Source organism: Stegodyphus dumicola, chromosome 1, assembly GCF_044657685.1.
Source record: "Stegodyphus dumicola isolate Sdum_Otavi_A_Nest chromosome 1, ASM4465768v1".
NCBI lineage: Eukaryota > Metazoa > Arthropoda > Arachnida > Araneae > Eresidae > Stegodyphus > Stegodyphus dumicola.
This window is the reverse complement of record NC_140768.1, coordinates 216,336,654-216,356,448: the sequence shown is the minus strand read 5'-3', so window position 1 is coordinate 216,356,448 and position 19,795 is coordinate 216,336,654. Positions and strand designations below refer to the sequence as shown.

Below are 19,795 nucleotides of genomic sequence, written 5' to 3'. Positions count from 1 at the left end.
TGACATATTAATGCCAAAAACTTACAGGGAAGGGAAAAGAAAGCTTTATATATGGAACAATGTAATTATAATCAGTATATACTGGGTGCTGATATATTAATGGAATATAACTGTAGTCAGCTGTCCAATCTGAATAGTGATTAATTAGTGCCATACAAAAGGGCACTATGGCACTGGAAATATGTGGCATGCCAAAAGTCTTTGAGAGGTTGGTATTAGAGGAAGAGGGGTGGGAGACCCTCCTCCCCATGTGATTTCTCTCAAATTTGGAGGTGGAATTGAGGTAAAGTTGTGCTGTCACCTATATGGTGTTCAAGCACATAAGACTAATAACAACATAACACAACTTACCCATCTTAACTCCTCCAGTAAGAACAGCTATAACCAGTCATAAGATTTTTTTGTCACTTGGCACATATTAGCTTATAATTTAAGATATTTTAAGAAGTTAATGAAAATAGAGATTGAATATACAAATTTTAGTTAATAAATGCTGTTTAAATACAGGCCTTCATGACTTTTCTGAGCAAAAAAATGAAAGCAAGAGCAAAACCAGATGCCACTTAAATGTAACATTTTAAAGTGTTTTAAACTATCAAATTTATTTCATTACCACACACAACTTAACTTGAGAGTTATTTTAACTCAATCTTATTCAATACAATAAATGAATAATTTTAAAACATCCTATTTCTCTTAACTTATATTTTGTAAGCAGAGTACGATAACACAACGAGATATAAAGATTTATTTTTGAATTTTTATACAACTTTATTTAAATAAATATTTGACTATGAGAATGACACATATTTTTGAACTGCATTAAGAATGTGATAGAAATAATAAAAAGATTAACCACATATTTAACTATTTTCAACACTATCTTGTGTTTCAGCAGATTCCGTAGCATCTTTGTACTGCAAGATCCAGTCTTCTGGTTTCTTATCTAAGACCTGAAAAGAATGATGCATATCACCAGTACAATTGATGTTTTATTTAAAAATAATTTTCCAATGAAAAAATTTTTCAGGTATCATGTTCTGAGAGATCTACTATTAAGATTATGAATACACTTGAAACACATGCTGAACAATGTACTACCATGTAAAGAAAGTTATCTTTATTTAATTCAGTTTTTTTCAGAGTATTTAAGAATTATGTTTTCATTCTCTACCTCAATTGTTGTTTATATTTCTTTCTGACTTCAAGTTCAATTTTCCATAACTGAAAAGAATTGCACAATGGTAATACTAGGCAGCCTAAAAGTCAATACAAATAATACCAAGAATTTTAAAAACGGTATCATTAATGGTTTATACAAAAATTAGATTTTCTTCTCTTTCCACCCCCCACAACATAAGAGAACATTGTAAAGCACCCACCTAACTGCAACAATGACTTTTTTTTGGGGGGGGGACTCTGCTGTTGGTCCAGAGCAAATAAACTACATGAATAACAAGTTTTTCAGGCATTCCTTTTCTGTCTTAAAAATATACTATGAACTAAGAATTTTTAAAATTATTTACATGGGTTCTAAAATCTGTTGTAATTATTAATCTGCATTTAAATAAACATCTACACAATGAAAATCAGCTTGAATGTATACAATATTCTAATAGTTTTAATGATAAAGAATAATCAGTTTATGAAAAATGAAAATGTGGATTTAATAACTGAAAAAGTTACATTATTCTTTTTATTAAAGTTAAAAAAATGTGAGATAATCACTATATTTCTCATCAACTCCATAATTATTTCTCCAAAAATATGTTTCAATAAATTATTAAAAATATTGCATATTCAAAATATAATAAAAATATTCACATTAAACAGCAAAAGATAACATACAATAGTTTTAGGCATTATATTGTGAATATAAAATTTACACTTAAATTTCTTACCCCCAAAATAATAACTAAGCAAAAATTTTTAAAAACAATAATTTAATCCAGAAACTTAATTTTAAGATTTCTTTATAATTACGTTTTAAAACATGTAAAATAAAACTACCAAAACAAGAAAAAAACTTACTAAGCAAGCGAACTGAAGGAGATCTGATTTATCTACTTCTGATTCGGCTCGTGGTCCCCATCGATACTCATAATTAAGTGGATCTTTACTGATACATACATGATCTATGTACATTTGTTTAACAAGTTCAGAGTTAATGTACTTCTGAACATCTCCAAATATGGGATGTGACTTCTGAGTGCTAAAAAGAAATAATTATTAGAGCAATATTGTTAAATTACACATAATGATACATTTAAATAGTGATTACATTAGATACTTAAAAAAAGGCCTTCTAAAGCACCATACCTTTTCAGATTCAAATGATGTGACACACTTATAATAATCTATTTTGCATAAATAATAATCTATTTACTGTTTTCATAATCTTCAGATCACAAGCTTAAATTTTAAATTAAAGACACTAAAGGCAAAATATTCATAATGTATGCAGATACAGACAGTGCTCACGCACTTTTAGAACATTTTCAATAAAGAATTAAAAAAAAAAAAAAAAAAAAAAAGAGTTTGGGCTTCTGGCAACAGCTTATTTGAAATGAGAAATATCATCTGCTATTTTTATATTTATTCTGCTTTCAATATGTCGCATGTAAAAAAAGTTGTGGATTGAAAGATATGTTTTTGCCCTTTACAAAGAGAAATATTCCATTATTCAAAAACATTGAGAAATACATGGTATTAAAATCTTTACATGCAAAATAACCAATACTATTCATCAGAAAGGGGAAAAAACCATCAATCAATACTTCTACATTGCTGAGAAGACTCTAAACAAATATCCAAAAGAATTAACATATAACTATATCTAAACAAATATAAAAAAAAAAAAAAAAAAAAAAAAAGGAAGTATGTACCGTTTCTAAAGTTACATCATTGGTAACAAGAGAAATTTCTCCAATGCTGGAATCAACTGCAAAGTCTTTAAATACATCTGTAGCAGCAATAAATAAAGTAAACCAAGATTTACCACTTAAAAAAGCTAAAAAAACAATGTTCACTAGCTTTTCATGAGGCATGCAGCTTAATGAAGAATAATTTATACAACCTTGTAAATGAAGACTATTTAGAAAGAGATAATGGATTGTGACCCTTGATGAAGCATGGATTTACTTAAGCAACTGCAACAAAAAAAGTATATTTATTATTAAAAACAAAGAGAAAAAATACGCAAACCTGGTTCTATTAATGCAAATAAAAATTGCAGCAAGGGCTTGAGAGAAATTGCAGCTAGAGTTTAATGAGAAATTAAGAAAAGTGGGGGGAAAAGGTTAAAATGAACTCAACACACTATTAAGAGAAAGTTTTACGTCCAATAATTACAGAAGAAATTCCATTTCTTTATGAAAGTGACTTTGAAAGATGAAACTTCGCTAAGACTATGCAACCAGTCATACTTTGAAAAGTACCACTGCTTTGCCTGAAAAAATGAAGATTGATACAGGCACTGCATAGATATTTTTTAACAAATTTCTATTTAAAAGTCCTCTGATGTTTCATGTATACACACAGACTACTGTGCCTTCGTTCTTTTGATATGATCTTTTTCGAAGACTGATGATCGAACCCATCATGACTGATTGACTCTGAAAAAGTAGAAGAGGAATAGAAATCAATACCCCTGCAAATTTTATGAAAAACACTTGCATCCTGGAAAGCATGATACAAAATTATAATTCAGAAAAGAGCCTATGCAATCAAACATTTAATAATAATAATAAAAAACCCTCTTTAAATGACCCTAAAATTATCCTAAAAATGTGTAAATGTCCTCCATATAAAGGAAAACCTGGAGATGGTGATTCATAAAAAATAGTCAAACTCCTTGCAAGGTTGTTATTATTTAATTACCACAGAATATAACAAAAAAAGATACTTTCCCACAAGACTTCCTGAAAAGGAATTGTCTTGTATTTAAGCTACATGTAAGAACACTACTCAGAAAAGCCCACACAGCATATCAAACTCAACTGTCTTGAACAGAACCCGGAGAAAAACTACTATTGGTTCATATCCTTTATCCAGCTAGCCACAAGCTGGTTCATTCACAGTGTTACGTAACCACTGACTAACAATATATTTTTTGAACTCAACTGATAGGATAATAATTTTCTTTCATTTTAAAGGGCAAATAATTCAAATTTAGTTAGCTTCTTATTTCTCATGCTAAAAGAACTGCAAATAGAGTTTATTTCAGTTCTTTGTTACATCTTTTATTTAAATCTGGAACCAAATTGACTGCTCAACAGTTATTTTTATTAAAGGGTTTTCCTCCTACCCATCAAAGTGGCTCTTCTTATGATCATAGCAGTGATTTACTTTCTTTCCTTTATTTTAATGCACAGACATTTGAAGAAAGTAACAACACAATTGTTATTTATTATCAACAAAATACTACTTAAATGCCAATGTTTTACTAGCAATTTTGTGGCCACTACTACAAAGCATAAAAATATTTATCTTTTTCAGTGATAAATAGCACCAGAATTTGAAAGCCACATTAAAGATGCCATGTAGTTAGCAATGATTCAACAACTTCCAAGGCCATGTAGTTTTTTCCCCACTGCAGAAAAAAAAAGTCTGCTATAATGACTTGGAACCACGATCTTCCTATGTAACTTCCGATGTCATAATGGGTATTTAATGCCATTTTTCTATAAGAAACTGCTGCAGTTCCTTGTCAGATACAAGAAAATGATATTCAATTCTGTTTTTCTCCACATATCACAGCAGCTCAGTAATATTTTAACCTGTTTACCGTTTAGGTGAGAGAAAATGAGCAACTTCATTTCTTCAAATAATGCCTAAATAATTTAACTTTGATGAATGGGGGCATTTTTGTCTGAAAGATGCAGTTATCCACTGGAGGCAGTTCCTGTGCCACTGCTGTTTATTCTTCCTTGTAAGGTGATAATATGAAATGCTAAAAATCATTAGACTGAGGGCCCGAATCATAATTAAACCATCATTATGTTTTACAGTAGGATGCAGATAATCTGGATCATAAGCTTCTACTGGTGTTCTTACCATGTAAACTCAACCTGAGGTGAGGAATACTGTAAGTTGAATCATTAGGAAACAATAATTGCTTGGAAGTTTTTTTTTTTTTTTTTTTTTTCCTTTTATTTTAACACGGTTATCTTATTTTTAGGTTAAAATACCCTATTATTTCCCTAGAGTCTATATATGACATTTTTGTATCAACTGCCACAAAATGAGTATATGTCTTCATTCGTTAGCCACAACATTATTTATCAATTTGTAAATCCCTTGATGTAAGTGTTAATTTTGTAATTTAAAAAAAGCTAATTTTTATAGCTGATATTAATTACTTTTGGTTTTGTTAATACACATATGTTCATTAATGATGCAGTCAAAATACTGTTACGAAATGCCCAGACGTGGTAAGATAGCTTTCCCGCACACATTTGCCAACATGCCATAGATGGATGTGGACCTTCTGGAACGAATTCTTACTGGTGTGGCCCAGAATGTTCTTGAACGCAGCCCAAAAGCTATATAATCCTGCCTGCATGTGGATTCAGTCAGTGCCTAGTCCACCGAGTTGATAGTCAGCCTAGTGTCGAGTTGATGCATCGTTGAGGCTATTGAGTGTACCGTCTAGTGCTTCACAAGCTGTAGCAATCTCAAGAGTACGCAGAATTCCAAGAACGAATGAACAGAGTTGGAAGCTGTACTCTCGTACTTTGCCGTGAAGCTGTCAATGCATAATGTTTTCGATCATAATTTGTATGAAGTTATTTGCTCAGGAATGGAATTACTATCAAAATTGCTGAACAAGCTTCATCACTGGATATATGAATGGTGGTTCCAGAATCAACACACACTAGTAGCAATAGAAATTATTAACACTTATAAAGAAATGATGATTAGAAACTTGATTTGCCTCATTAATGCCTTGAATTCATAGCTCCATTGACCTGTTGCTTTTGATTATGCTTAAACTTCCATTTTACATATTTCCTACAATCAGCCTTTAACTGTCCTATTTTCTTGCAAAAGAAGCAAGTGGGTGGTTTATTTTTGTCAGACGGAATGCTATGCATTGCAAAAAGAATTTCTTGTTATCTGTACAGATCCTTTAATTTCGTTTTGACAAGTATACTCTTCTAAAAATTTATTCTTAACTAATTCAATAGTTAAATCTATTTCTAGTCATGTTTCTAAAGCTGTTATTAACAAGAATAATTTCAGGTAAGTTACTAAAATGCAATGGATAAAGGCTCTAAAATTTTCTCGCCTAATGCAAATAGCTGATCCACAATAGTTTCAATTTTCATTAGATTAGCACTTATTTGTTCTTTATTACTGTACTGCAAATTACACAGCTTTTTCAGAAGTCTTTGAGACAGTATTGACTTTTCATGGTATTGTCTGGGAGTATCCCATGCCTCCTTCGCATTCACGCACTTTCAAATATGTCCTACTTGGTTACCTTCCAATAAAAGTTCTATAGCAGCTCTAGTTTTTTTAAACCCACTCTGCAGTTAATGGACATGCAAATTTCATAGTGATAACATCCAATAAATCCTCCTTAAGCAGCAAAAGTTTCAGTCTAAACCTCCTAGTATAGTAATTTTGGTCATTCAACTTTTCAATGCATATGCAATTTAGATCCATAGCCATAATTTTTAAGGAAGAAACAAAAGTAATCACTGTTTACTGATTCTAATTCAATATTTACATGATCAGTTAAGTCCAGATACATCAAAATGATTTGTATAAATTAAGCATGCCTAACTGTTAAAAGACTATATAAATGAAACATTACAATATTATATTACCTGGGCTTTATTCCAAGTGGGACCAAAGCGTTCCATAAATCACCTAAAGAAGATAATGTAGAAAATTTAAAATAAAGTCAATAATGATTACAGTTTACAGCATTTATGAAATGGAAAATAATTATAAATAGCAAAGTATACAGGTTGATTAAACATTTTAACTTCAATATTATCTTCCCATTAAAATACATATAGCTCTGAATTTTTATTACTGGTTAAATAATAATTAGAAATCAATGAATAAGATGTTTAGACTAACTCAACTGATTAACTAGATTATTTCAACATCTCTCTCCCCCACACCATCTTGTCAAGTATACCAATTCACATTTTTATAAAAATTGTGCTGGTTTCAATTTTGAAATATTTTTCATTAAAACACAAAAAGTAATTTGTATATAGGAATGGAATAGGATTCCAAAATTTTGTAAATTATTCTTTTGAAATATATAATTGCAGCTGCATTGTTATGTTTTATGCATATTTTTACTCAAGTCATTATTTATGATTCTATTTCCAATCCATCTTTACCTTCAGTTTTTGTAGAAATTATTTCATAGCTATTTCTATTTTTCATCAACAGATGGCTTTTAGCCAACTTTTAGTCATGTAGTGAAATCTACACTACATGACTAAAAGCACTTTTTCCATCCTTGTTTCTATTCTTTCATGTCAAAATAATGTTTATACCCTGGCCAGGACATGTCAAGTATGTGAAATTACTGACAGTCATGTTGTTGATCAAACTAGCTAGCTAAAATATTTTCTAGTATTAATATTTGTAGAAATAGTAAGCTATGCTCTTGACAGGACTGAGAGTGTCTCATGATAAAACTGTAAAATCGTTTTGCCATTTAAAAAACAAAACCCACAGACATGTATCTATCTATCTTGCACATCTTAGAGAAACTTCTTTTTTAAAAAGGTGGGGAGGGTGGGACCTCTAAAATTCAATTACTATTAAACGTCTGGCAGGCAGCAACTAAACTGCAAATGCCAACTTTTAATATCACTTAAAGAATTTACATACAATTAATATGCAAATGAAAAATGCAGTAACACAGTAATATAACTACTTAGTTTTTAATCTAAAAGTATACAGAGGAAAATTAGGGGGGGAAAAAAAAAAAAAAAAAATAAACTTTTTTTCTATTCAAGGTTTTATACATAGCTTTGAATGTTTAAAAATACAAATGCAACATTCTTAAAAATATTCATGTTCCACATAATATGCGATACAGTTTTAAAATCTCTTTTATGTCAGGTAAAACAATGACAGGAAGGACGACAAGTTATTGGTACCATCTACTGATGGAACATGGGAAAAAAACTAGGAAATAATTTTCTTCAAAACTGAGGGTAAAGATGGGTTAGAACTGGAAAGATTTTTATGAATGTTAAATGCCTAGAAAGTCTTATTCACCAATGAAAGATTTTTTTTTTTTGTGAATAATTTTGGCTGAAAGGAAATGGAAAAAAAAATGGTTTTCTGAAGAACAGTGGTGGAAAACATAAATTTATGTATTTTCTTTTTTCGCAGTTAGGAACAAAAAATATATTACTTAACTAAGAAAAAAGAAAAAAAATTTCTGTTGTCTAATTCTTCCGATCAGAAAATTATTTATTAGGAAAAAGGAAACATATAAATCCTCTGCTTCCACAAAATGTTGATCAAAAAATAATTTTCTTTTTTTCTGCAACCAAAATTATTTTAAAAACATCATTTGTAAACGAATTAGATTTCCTGATTTTTTAGACATGTTTCACATTCATAAAAATATTAATCTGGTGTCTTCTCTATTATGTTTTCTAATCGTACAATTCCAAATTATTATAATACATATATACATATATATATATTTGTGCGCACACATTTACTATAACTTTCTAGACCTTGTAAAATAACCTAAAGTGTCTTACAATTTGTTCACTTTCTCCCTAAATATACATTAGAAGATAAAATTTTGTCCAATAGAGTTGAACATTCACAGGGAAAGACTACAATGAAATGATTTTTATGTAAAAAAATAAATACGCACAGTAAGTATTAAATTTTGATTTGCAGTGCTTCTAAGTGACCAATTACTTCTACATTTATTAATTAGACTTAAAAAAATAGTATTTCTGAAGTTGTGTAATTAAAGTAAAATGTAACAGTCCTGAAATATTTATGGCTTGTTAACATCAAACAAGAATAACAGCTTCGATTTACATTACTACAAATTTTCTCACTGTTAAGTGATTACTATAAGCTTAAAAAAACGAAGGCGAGTTTTGAGGTACTTTTTTTCTTGGAAAGATATTGAGAGAATAAATGAAAATTTTAGTTTCTTATTTATTACATTTTTAAACATTTAAAATCCATGCAACAGTTACAAAAAATAACAAAAATAAATCATGACAATTATTAAAATAATACCCATCATTACTATAATCAATGACTTAATTCATTGTCTAAATTTAAGTAACATTTCTTACTGACATTAAAAATCTTCAAAGGTTTGAAACAGAACGTTCATCAACAGTTTTGAGCTGATGGTTTAGATGCTAACAAACTTAAACATGTAAAGAATTATATATTTGATGTATTTTTTTTTACTTAGGATGAAGTTAAGCTTTTTGTACTTAGGAGGAAAGTCAAGCTTAAGACAAGTTATGTACAACTACATATACAATAAATTATACCGCAAAGTCAAGTAAAAATAAAAAATAGTTTATGCAAGAGGTGCAGATAAATTAGTACTTGATCAATTACCAATTACTATGTAAAGTGCCTGTTTTAAAAATACAAATTGAAAACGAATTCCTAATAAAATGAAAATAAAATGATTCTTAATTAAATATATGAAATGAGCTTTTTCTGTTATTGATGAGGAACATTTGTAATACAGGCAAAGCATTTTATTTTGTTTCTATTGCCTAAGGTATTTCATGTTGAGAAAGCATATGAAAATATTGGTCAGATGGTTGCATTATTAATATGCAACCTTTTCTTTAAAGATAGTTTGCAGCTGATTAACTACATTGCAAGTGTACTCGTATTGGATGGGCCTTTATTCTTTTGGAGTTACAGATGCATAATTCAACTTTGATAAAATACCATTCATTTAATTCAATACAGACTAAAGTACAGCTGTGCCTCATGTAATTAACTATTTAAATAACTAAACAGACCTGAGCTTGTTAAGACCATATGTCACATATGAAAAAGGTTCACATTGCAATTTGATGTTTCAATCTCTGTTAGTATATTATAAGAATGGGACATTGCACACTGCAAAATTCTTTGCTTTAAAATTTACCACATTCAAGAGAAATTTTAAGTTGCTGTTATACTAATTAAAAGGGCTAAGACATACCTGGAGAAACCTACAATATTTATATAATAGTTCATTTTTAAATTTATGCAAAATATTTTTGAGATTTAAAGAATTTTAAAAATATGAACTGAAGAATATTAATACATAAGTGAATATATAACTACAATCAATAAATAAAATACTACTAGAATGTGACATAAAATAATTTACAGGGATAAGATCAAAGGAAGATGTTGTCATTAGAGAAAAAATATGACATAGAACACTTGTCCAACAGGGTATAATCAAATCAGATAACGTTTCAAGACCGAGTGACACACGCATCTGATGTGTTTTTGTGCAAATGGTGAAGTGTACTACGAGAGATCATTTAAGAGGTTATTATGAAAATGGATTAAAAATCTCTCTCATAATGAACCCAGTTCTTCATTACAAATCATGTGAACATCAGACATAATTAACATATTAAAAACAGAGCAAAATTTAACCTACTTCCTGTTTAGACACACAAACACAGGAAAAAAAAAAGGCAAATAAATAAATTTGACAAAATTTAAATGACAAAAGTGAAATGTTGAAAAATATAAGACTCAATAAATGAATTCTGCATATTTTATAACTAAAAAATTTAAATATTCTACAGTAATTAAAATTATTTAAAGCTTCAAATTTATAATATGTTTAAAAATGAAACTTACTTTCAGATATTGAATTTTCATTCATATAAATAATGAGCAGAAGATACAGGATTAAACCTTGCTGTTGTTTTTTTACACCAGAGCTATAACACAAAAAGTAAATTTACAAATTAGTCAGAAAATTTCAAGATTATTGATACCTTTATGTAAACTTAAAAAAAAAAAAAAAAAAAAAAAAAAAAGAATTTTTTCAAACTATGCATTATGTTTTAATGCATATAAGGGGGACCAGAAAGTAATATATTTTCCCATCATATTAAACTAAATAATAACTTTAGAATGTATTTTTCATTTGAAATAACAATGTAATCACCCTCATGATCAGTGATTTTTGGTAACTTAGTGGGCGAATTTTTAATTCCAAATCAGTGGAACAATGACTGTTTTTGATAAAAAAATCTGGAAATTCCATTTTTTACTTCTTTCACATTTCAAAATCTTTTTCCACTGAAGTAAAAATTGTAATGCCTGAATAAAAGGTAACCCAGAGGGTACAATATCATGCGAAAAAGTGGATAAGTTAACAGCTCCCTTCTCAATTCTCCGATTCTATCAGAAGTATTTATTTTTTTTGCAGAATGTGGCCGTATATTGTTATGCTATAGAACGACTCTTTTCTGTTAACAAGGGCTGAATGCTTTTCAGTCAAAGCTTGGTTTACTTGATATAACTGCTGACGACAATAGAGATGTGCAGTTATGATTTGACTTAATACCTCAAAATGAATTATGGCTCAAGTATACCATCAAACAGACAGAAGTACCTTTCTAATGTGTATCTCTGAGATGTAGTTTAATAGGAAACAGTCATTGTAATTTTACGCCTAGGATTGTCATAAAGTATTCATTTCTTATCTTCAAACACTACACAATCACGAAATACTTCTGTGTCGTCACAGCAACAACAAATTACAAGTGATTGAACAATTAGCTTTGTTTTCTTCTGACAGACTGCTAGAAATAGAAATATTTTCCCTGTTAATTTTACTAATCTGCTCAAATATTCTTAAATGGGTGACCTAGGTTGTTTAACTTATCTGATCAATGATTTGATAAGGATTTGCTCTCATTTCTGACCCTAAAACTTGTTATCATCACATACTTCTTTGTGAATGATACAATTAAAATTACCTGACCTAAGCCTAGCAAACCACTTTTCTGGCATTTACAGACATCTAAAGCAGCTGATTACACATTAGAAATGTTTTTTGTACCTTTTGTTGCAGTCTTACCTTCTGAAATTAAGAACATGGAATATCAAATATGCAACTCTTCTGATTTTTGACTTGACATTCCAAACAAAAATGAAATGCTTATGAAAATGAAACTGATTTGTAAAAGAAGAGAAATCACTTGCAAAAGCATCTTGCACAGCTTTGGCATATGCAATAAAATGATTTGTATTAAACAAATACTGATATGCACAAATATGATACTACTTTCCATTATAACTTATATATATATATAATAACATGTTAAATCAATACAATAATCTGTTAGTTGAGGTGTCTAACACATTAGTAAGGGAGGATATTGACCCTGACATGAGCTTTCCTCAGACCAAAATCTCATATAGCTCACGAGAAGCATTGGACAGATGAAATGGTCAAAGATAGGCTCCTTCTCAAATTTTACAGGAAATTAAAATCACTTTGAGAGATAAATGGGACAGAACTGCCCAAGTTCTCTTCTATAGTTGTGTGGACGATAAGTGTTTGTGGAAAAACAGATGTAAAATATGGATTAGTGTCCAAGGAGATCATACCTCATACCTATGGAACTCACATCTGTTTTTATTTCAAGCAGAAACACAGCTCTTTTTTGTAAATGTTTAATATAGTTGAAAAAGCATCTTTTTTATCCTTCTAGTAGTTTTGTTTTGCTATATGGCAATACCTGTACAGTTAGTTAACCATAATAGTATTACTGCAGAACTTTACAAGGCTTTTGATGATATTTAAGTACATCGATAAGCATTTACCTTACCAGGTGTTGAGCACGACATGTCTTGAATGCAATGTCCTGCAGATGGTTGCAATTTCTCTGCATACATTCCTGTAACCTCAACCAGAAATTGTTCATTACATTGTGTAACATCTCAACAGGAATTCCATCTCCCGTTTAAGTCTTCGCTTAAGCTCTGGAATATCTCTTGGGGTTGAAGCAACAAATACTTTATATCCCCATAGGAAAAAGTCACAGGCTCACATTCCAAGGCAAATCTCCGTTTTGTTAGATGACACAACCAGGGAATAGTTGTCTTACAGCTTTCATGGATATTTAAGTTGTACGGTTTGTTACTCCAGTCTGGTGAAACCACATGTGTTCATTAATTTGAGGATGAGTAGCCAACTGTGGAATCGGAAATGTTTGTAACATTTCCACATATAGCTCAGAATTTACAGTGAGTGCATCCATCACTGTCTTCAAAGAAGTAAGATCCGATAATCCCGAAGGATGTAATTGCACATCACACTGTGACCTTAGCATTGTGCAGGGAAACTTGATGAAGTTTTTGGGGTTAGTGTCAGATGAATATTGATAGTTCTGTACATTCACACTTCCTGACACGTAAAAATGAGCCTCATCACACCATTAACATGTTATGAATGAAATCTTCATTCTCCTCTGTAAGTTGCAAAAACCTTCGGCAGAATGCGGCTCGATTAACTGCATCATTTTCAGTTAGTGGATGCACTATCTGAATCTTATAGGGATGAAAATGCAAGTCTTTGTGAAGAATGCATGGAGAATAAATGGAGATTCCTATCGATACAGCGTGGCGCGTTGTAGATTGTCATGGACTGTGCTGAAAGGCTTCTCTCACTTCAGCAATGTTTTCCAGTGTATGCACTGTAATTCTTCTTTCTTGTGACTTCTTACATAGTGCGGAATCTATTTCTTCAAAATTCTTAATCCATGACTTTATTTTTCTTGGGTTGAAAGAACTGCATTGTTACAATGAATTCTAAAATGCTTTCTAAATAATCATTGCACTGCAACAAAACTATCACCATTCTTCTAATAACATTTAATTGCAAATGTACACTGCACAAAAAAAAAAAAAAAAACAAAGGGGGGGGCAGTCCTATATCTCCTGTTCTACTGGGCCGATTGAGAAAATTCAAATTGCGTTTTTTACGTCTCGATATTGGATTTATATATAGCACTATTCTAACATAGGTATTTTGAGACAAAATCGGACTCTTTCTGAAATAACATACTGATTTTTTTCCATATTTCGATTCTACAACTTAAATTATGCCAGACTGCCAAGTTTTGTAAAAATCGTACGAGTAGATTTTAAAAAATTAGCTCTCAAAATTTTAGCTCCTAATTGGTAATTTAATTTGGCATATATTTATTAATATCTCTTTTTTGATGAAACCTTTTTGATTTTTCCTTTCACATTTCAAAATTTAGTTTCACTTCAAATAAAATTCACCCATTTTTTGTGTTTTATTTTTAAAATTTCTATAAAATAATTTTTATAAATTTTTGAATGATAACTTATAAAATTTTTACCATCATCTTAAAGTAGATGTAGTTCTAAGCATACCAGCAAAAAATTAGAGTTTTTTATTCAAAATTTTCTAAGATATACATGAATTTACATATTTTTGCGTTTTGAAATTTGTCATCTTTTTTTGAGCGATAATAACGCCAAATGTGGTTTATGGATTTTTGTTACAGTGAATTGTCACAGCTATTTTTAACCTTAAATTTCAAATAAATTTTTATGGAGAATTAATTATATGAAATTTCCCCCCTCAATGATGCATAATAAATATTTATTAATACTATATAAACATTTTTTTTTTAAATTTTAAATGATATTGCAGTACAAAGTCTGTAACCCAGACGTCCATTATCCGGAATGATCTATAATCCGGACCTCAAAGCCACAAACTTGCGCATGCGCGTCTAATGCGCGCGTCTGCTACACATGCGCATAAAGCGTTTACCAATGCATGTTTTCGATAATGAAGAAAGTGACAGAGATGAAATGAAAAAATTTCAATTGACAAGTTAAAGTTAGTTGGTATTCTTGACACAGCAATTACAGGACTTGAACAGTGGAACTTTGTAACTGAACAAGAAATTATGTCTGTTTATAGAATTAAAGAGAAAGTATTAGCACATAAAACGAAGTAACTTAAACAACTTACATTGAAAGAAATGTTTAATAAAGTAAACAAATAAATATTAAGCTTTTTTTTTTTTTTTTTTTTTTTTTTTTTTTTTTTTTTTTTTTTTGTAAATTTTGATACCTTCTAGATCAAAATTCTTTATTTAATAAATTATGGTTTCATATTTTTAATTTTATAATTTCTGCATGCCATCTTACCAGATTCAAACTGATGATCTATAATACAGAAAAACCCCTGATCCAGAATCGCCGAAGTCCCAACGAGTACGGATTATGGACTTTGTACTGTATTCAAATTTTAAACTTTTTTTTTTAAAAAAAATATTTGCGAGAGTAAATTTTTACCTTCGCCATGTTATTGTCTGCTACTTTACTTTGACTGCATTTAAATTGAATTATCTAAAACTGAGAAAGTTCGTTTGATGTTTATTTTCACAATGTTTTTAAACAAATAGGACGTTGGCAGTTTTGGGGGGGGGTCATATTCCAGCTTTAAAAATTATATATATATATAAGTATAAATTTAAAAATTATATATATAAATATAAATTTTTGCATTAATCTTCTTCGAAAGAATGATTTAAGTAGCTAATTTTCTCTTGTGCTATAGATTGTATAAAGAACATTATTTTTAATATGATTTAGATTGTTTGTAGCCGATATAATAATCGGGTCACTCAGTGGTACAGATTAAACACTGTTGGGCTGTTTTATTTCTTTGTCATTTAACAAAAAATCTTTTAATTAAAATATTTATTAAACTGCACACACTTTTTGCTACATTTCATTTAAGCTTGTTTCCTTGAATTTCATTGCAGATATGTTTCTCATTCGACGAATTCAGTTCTTACTTCACAATAAGTCAAAAATACATAAAAACTCTAAAACATCTTCATTAAAAATTGTAAAACACAGAAAAACATAAAACACCAAATGCAGTTAAAAACAGATTAAAAAAAAAAGAATTTCTACAATTAAAATTAAGAGTTTTTACGCAAAAACAAGTAATTCGGCCAGCGGGCACGACAACAAACTTTTTCAGTGCACAAAACTGAAAACTTACTTTTGGTGCCACTTGGCAAAAAGACACTGAAGTTGGCACAGAAACTGACTTAATTCACTATGCTACTAAGAGTTTCAAATGTTAACAAATGGCAGCTTCGCTAGGCTTAACAGCACTTAAACAACTTTTGTATTGTAAATTATTGATAATTCTACAACTATTACAGGCTAATATACAATGTATATTTACTAATATACAATGCAAAAAAGAAAACTTCTGAATTCACTTTACAATACGTTTTGGTAAAATGAGTCTTTTGTTTTGCCCGTATGTACAGATGTCATGCAAAAATATTGTTTAAATGAATTTGGAGCTGTCAAAATGAATATTTTTGTTGATATATATATAATCCAAATTTTTCACAATTAGAATTCTTCTTTTACTTCGCATAAGAAAGTAAAAATGAGGACTAAGACTTGTCATTAGATTTTGTAATATTTATACAAATAATTTTTGAAATTTAAAAATGTCAAAATATAAATTTTTTACATTTAAAATATTTTTATAAATGAAAGTATATGTCTATGTTGTAATACTAAAGATAGTGGACACAGCGCACCTGCAGCAAGACCTTGAGTGCTTAAATTTTTTTTAGCATTCAACAGTATTAATGACTTAACAACTTTTTTTACTGCATTTTCACCTATCTAAAATATTTTACAATACAACAGTTTAAATGACTCAAAGGTATTTTATTGCTGAAAGATTATATTTACTAGAAATTGTAATAAAATATTTTCTTACAGGCAAGAATACTGCTGAACATCTAATTCTTGTGTTAAGTTGTTAATTAGCATTAAATTGCCTTTTCGTAACTGAGTTATCTCCATTCCATACGTCTGGAGAGGGGGAAAAAAAGTCAATTAAAAAAAATTAAACACCTAAGCTTCGAGATACAAGATAATAAAATTTATATAATAGTAAACAAATGCTAGAAAAACACAAAACAAATTATTACGATATTATTATATTTAAATTTTATCCATGAACTGTTAAACATTGGATAAAAATTAATTCTAGTTTGAATTTAAAAAGCTTTAAATTAAGCAACAACATTCCATAAGTCTGGAAGAAAAAGAGTCAATTAACAAAAATTAAACGTGCAAGCTTGGATATACAAGATAACAAAAGTTATATAATACTAAGCAAATGCTAAAAAAACACAAAACAAATTATTAGGATATTGTTATATTTAAATTTTATCCATGAATAGGTCTAAGCAATGGATAAAAATTAATTTTAGTTTAAATTTAAAAAGGCTTTAAATTAAGCAACAATAACCCCTAAAACTGCAAATAAGTGAAGTTTTATAGCAATCTTTGAAAAAACACACATTCTTTGACAAAATTTTACCAAATGTACTGTTGCATTTTTTTTTGGGGGGGGGGCCTTATAACGTGTCAGAGTACAGATGAAAGTTGCAAAGAAAGTTTTAAGCAGAGGATTAAATAAGGCCAAGAGTTAAAGATTTCTAAGTCAATCATAGTTTACAATACTATTAATATAAAGTTAATAGATGTGTTATGGAGATAATGTGTGACAGTCAACTGTAAAAAATTACACATTGCCAAATCATAATTTCAGTATATGCTGGAAATCAATACAATAAGACAATCTCCATCTTCATGGGCTAGTCCTTTCTACTTAGTCTCTAAAAAGGATGGAACCTTTTTCATCCATGTGGAGACTATAGAAGACTTTATGCGATAACTATTCCTAACAAATAGCCTATCCCTACGGTTAATAACTTTAACCACATTTTAAAAGGGGAAGAGGGAAATCCAAAATTGATCTTTTCAAAGCATATTTCTGAATTTCTACAGCCAAACAGGATAAATAGAAAACAGCCATAATTACACCATTTGTTCTCTATGAATTTAATGCAATGAGCTTCAGATTGCAAAATGTACCAGTTACTTTTCAAAGAACATGAAGTTCATCTTTATACGAGGGCTATCCAGAAAGTAGATTACGTTTTGGAATAAAAAAATAAACAAAGTATAGGAAACAAATTTTATTATATACAGATGAAAGCCACACTCAAATACTACTTTTCTACATAGTCACCATACAAATTAAGGCATTTATCGGAGCGATGTACGAGCTTGGAAATTCCTTCGTCGAAAAATTCGGCCGCCTGCGCCTTGCCGACATTGTTTGCATGCATTTCTTGGGTTTTTGGGGAGAACTTGTGTGCCCCCACTGCATTGATTGCAATTTCGTTTCGCAGTTCACATGTTTCACCCATGTTTCGTCACCAGTAACGATGCGATCGAGTAAAGAGTCACCATCCTTATGGTAAGCGTCCAAAAAGTTCAACGCTGCAGCCATTCGCTGATTTTTGTGGTCCTCTGTCAAGATTTTTGGAATCCATCTTGAACAAAACTTGTGGTAACCAAGCTTTTCGCTGATGATTTCGTGCAACAAACTTCGCGAAATTTGTGGAAAACTCAAAGAAAGTTCCGTTATTGTGAAATTTCGATTTTCACGGACTTTAGCATCGACTTTTTCGAGAAGTTCGGCGGTCACTATGCTGGGTCTCCCACTTCGATCTTCGTCGTGAACATTGGTTCGGCCATTTTGAAATCTTATGACCCACTGACGCACTCCACCTTCAGTGATAATGTTGTCCCCATACACTTCACGAAGCTGCCGATAGATTTCTATCGGTTTACAGTTTTTTGCAGTCAGAAACCTTATTACTGAGCGCACCTCGCAGCTCGGGGGATTTTCAATTAACGCAGACATTTCAAACCGTCACAGTATCTAAACGGAGCACAGCACGAACCTCTCACTAGCACGGCTAGATGCAGACTGAGCTGCGCAACGCTCTGACCCCAAGATGGCCGCGCTAGCCCCGCCCCTAGCAGACACAGACGGAAACGTAATCTACTTCCTGGATGGCCCTCGTATATGAAGTATTTCAAGGTTTAGACTTTACTTTTTCATATCTTAAAGATATATTAATTGCTTCTTCCTCAGAAGAAGAACACCGACATCACTTGAAGCTTGTTTTCAAAAAATTACACAAATATGATTTGAGAATTAACATTTTGAAGTCAATCATGGGTGTTGATAACTTAGAATTTTTAAGGTATCTTACAATAGCTGAAGGATCTTGGCCTCTAACTAAAAAGTCGAAGAAATATTGAACAATAAATTACTATAGACTATTCATGACTTGTGACCTAATTAGGGACGCTTAATTTTTATCGACCATTTTTGAAAGATGCTGCCAAGACACAAGCAATACTTCATACATTCTAAGGGTGCTAAGAAAAAAGATAAAGAAAAATTAAATGGGCAGATAAAGCTATATTAAACTTTGAAAAATGTAAACAGGATCTGGCAAATGTAGCTCTTTTAAGTTATTCCAATTCAGATTTGCTTTTGTCACTACATAGATGCATCTGATTGGGCTATTGGTGCAGTTCTCCAACAGTTTGAAAATGAAGCATGGAAACTTATAGTGCTTTATTAAAAAAAAATGAAGTGACACTCAGAAAAATTACAGTACTTATGACTGTGAATTACTAAGTGTATATCTTGCAATTAAACATTTTAAACATATGTTAGAAAGTCGGGATTTTAAAATTTTTATGGACCATAAACCATTAGTATATGCTTTCAGATAAAACAGCGGAAAGGCACCACCAAGACAAAGCGGCAATAGCAATATATATATATATATATCAATTTTCTAATGATATATGCCATATTAGCAGGAGTGAA

General features: G+C 30.3%; 1 protein-coding gene across 18 annotated transcripts in view; it reads right to left on the bottom strand.

Moving 5' to 3' along the window:
• LOC118201136 (uncharacterized) overlaps positions 1-19,795 on the bottom strand; it is a 385,427-nt gene that overhangs the window by 26,600 nt on the left and 339,032 nt on the right. For 14 of the 18 annotated variants that reach the window (XM_085825487.1, XM_085825518.1, XM_085825505.1 and 11 more), the window contains 5 exons: positions 16,808-16,902; positions 10,852-10,934; positions 6,834-6,876; positions 2,032-2,212; positions 869-953 (listed from right to left, as the gene is read on the bottom strand). In XM_085825487.1, coding sequence (XP_085681613.1) covers positions 869-953; positions 2,032-2,212; positions 6,834-6,876; positions 10,852-10,934; positions 16,808-16,902 — 487 coding nt within the window. Of the gene's footprint in view, positions 1-856; positions 954-1,155; positions 1,225-2,031; positions 2,213-6,833; positions 6,877-10,851; positions 10,935-16,807; positions 16,903-19,795 lie in introns of those variants that run through there. The other 4 variants (XM_085825469.1, XM_085825460.1, XM_085825463.1 and 1 more) reach the window with 2 other exon arrangements.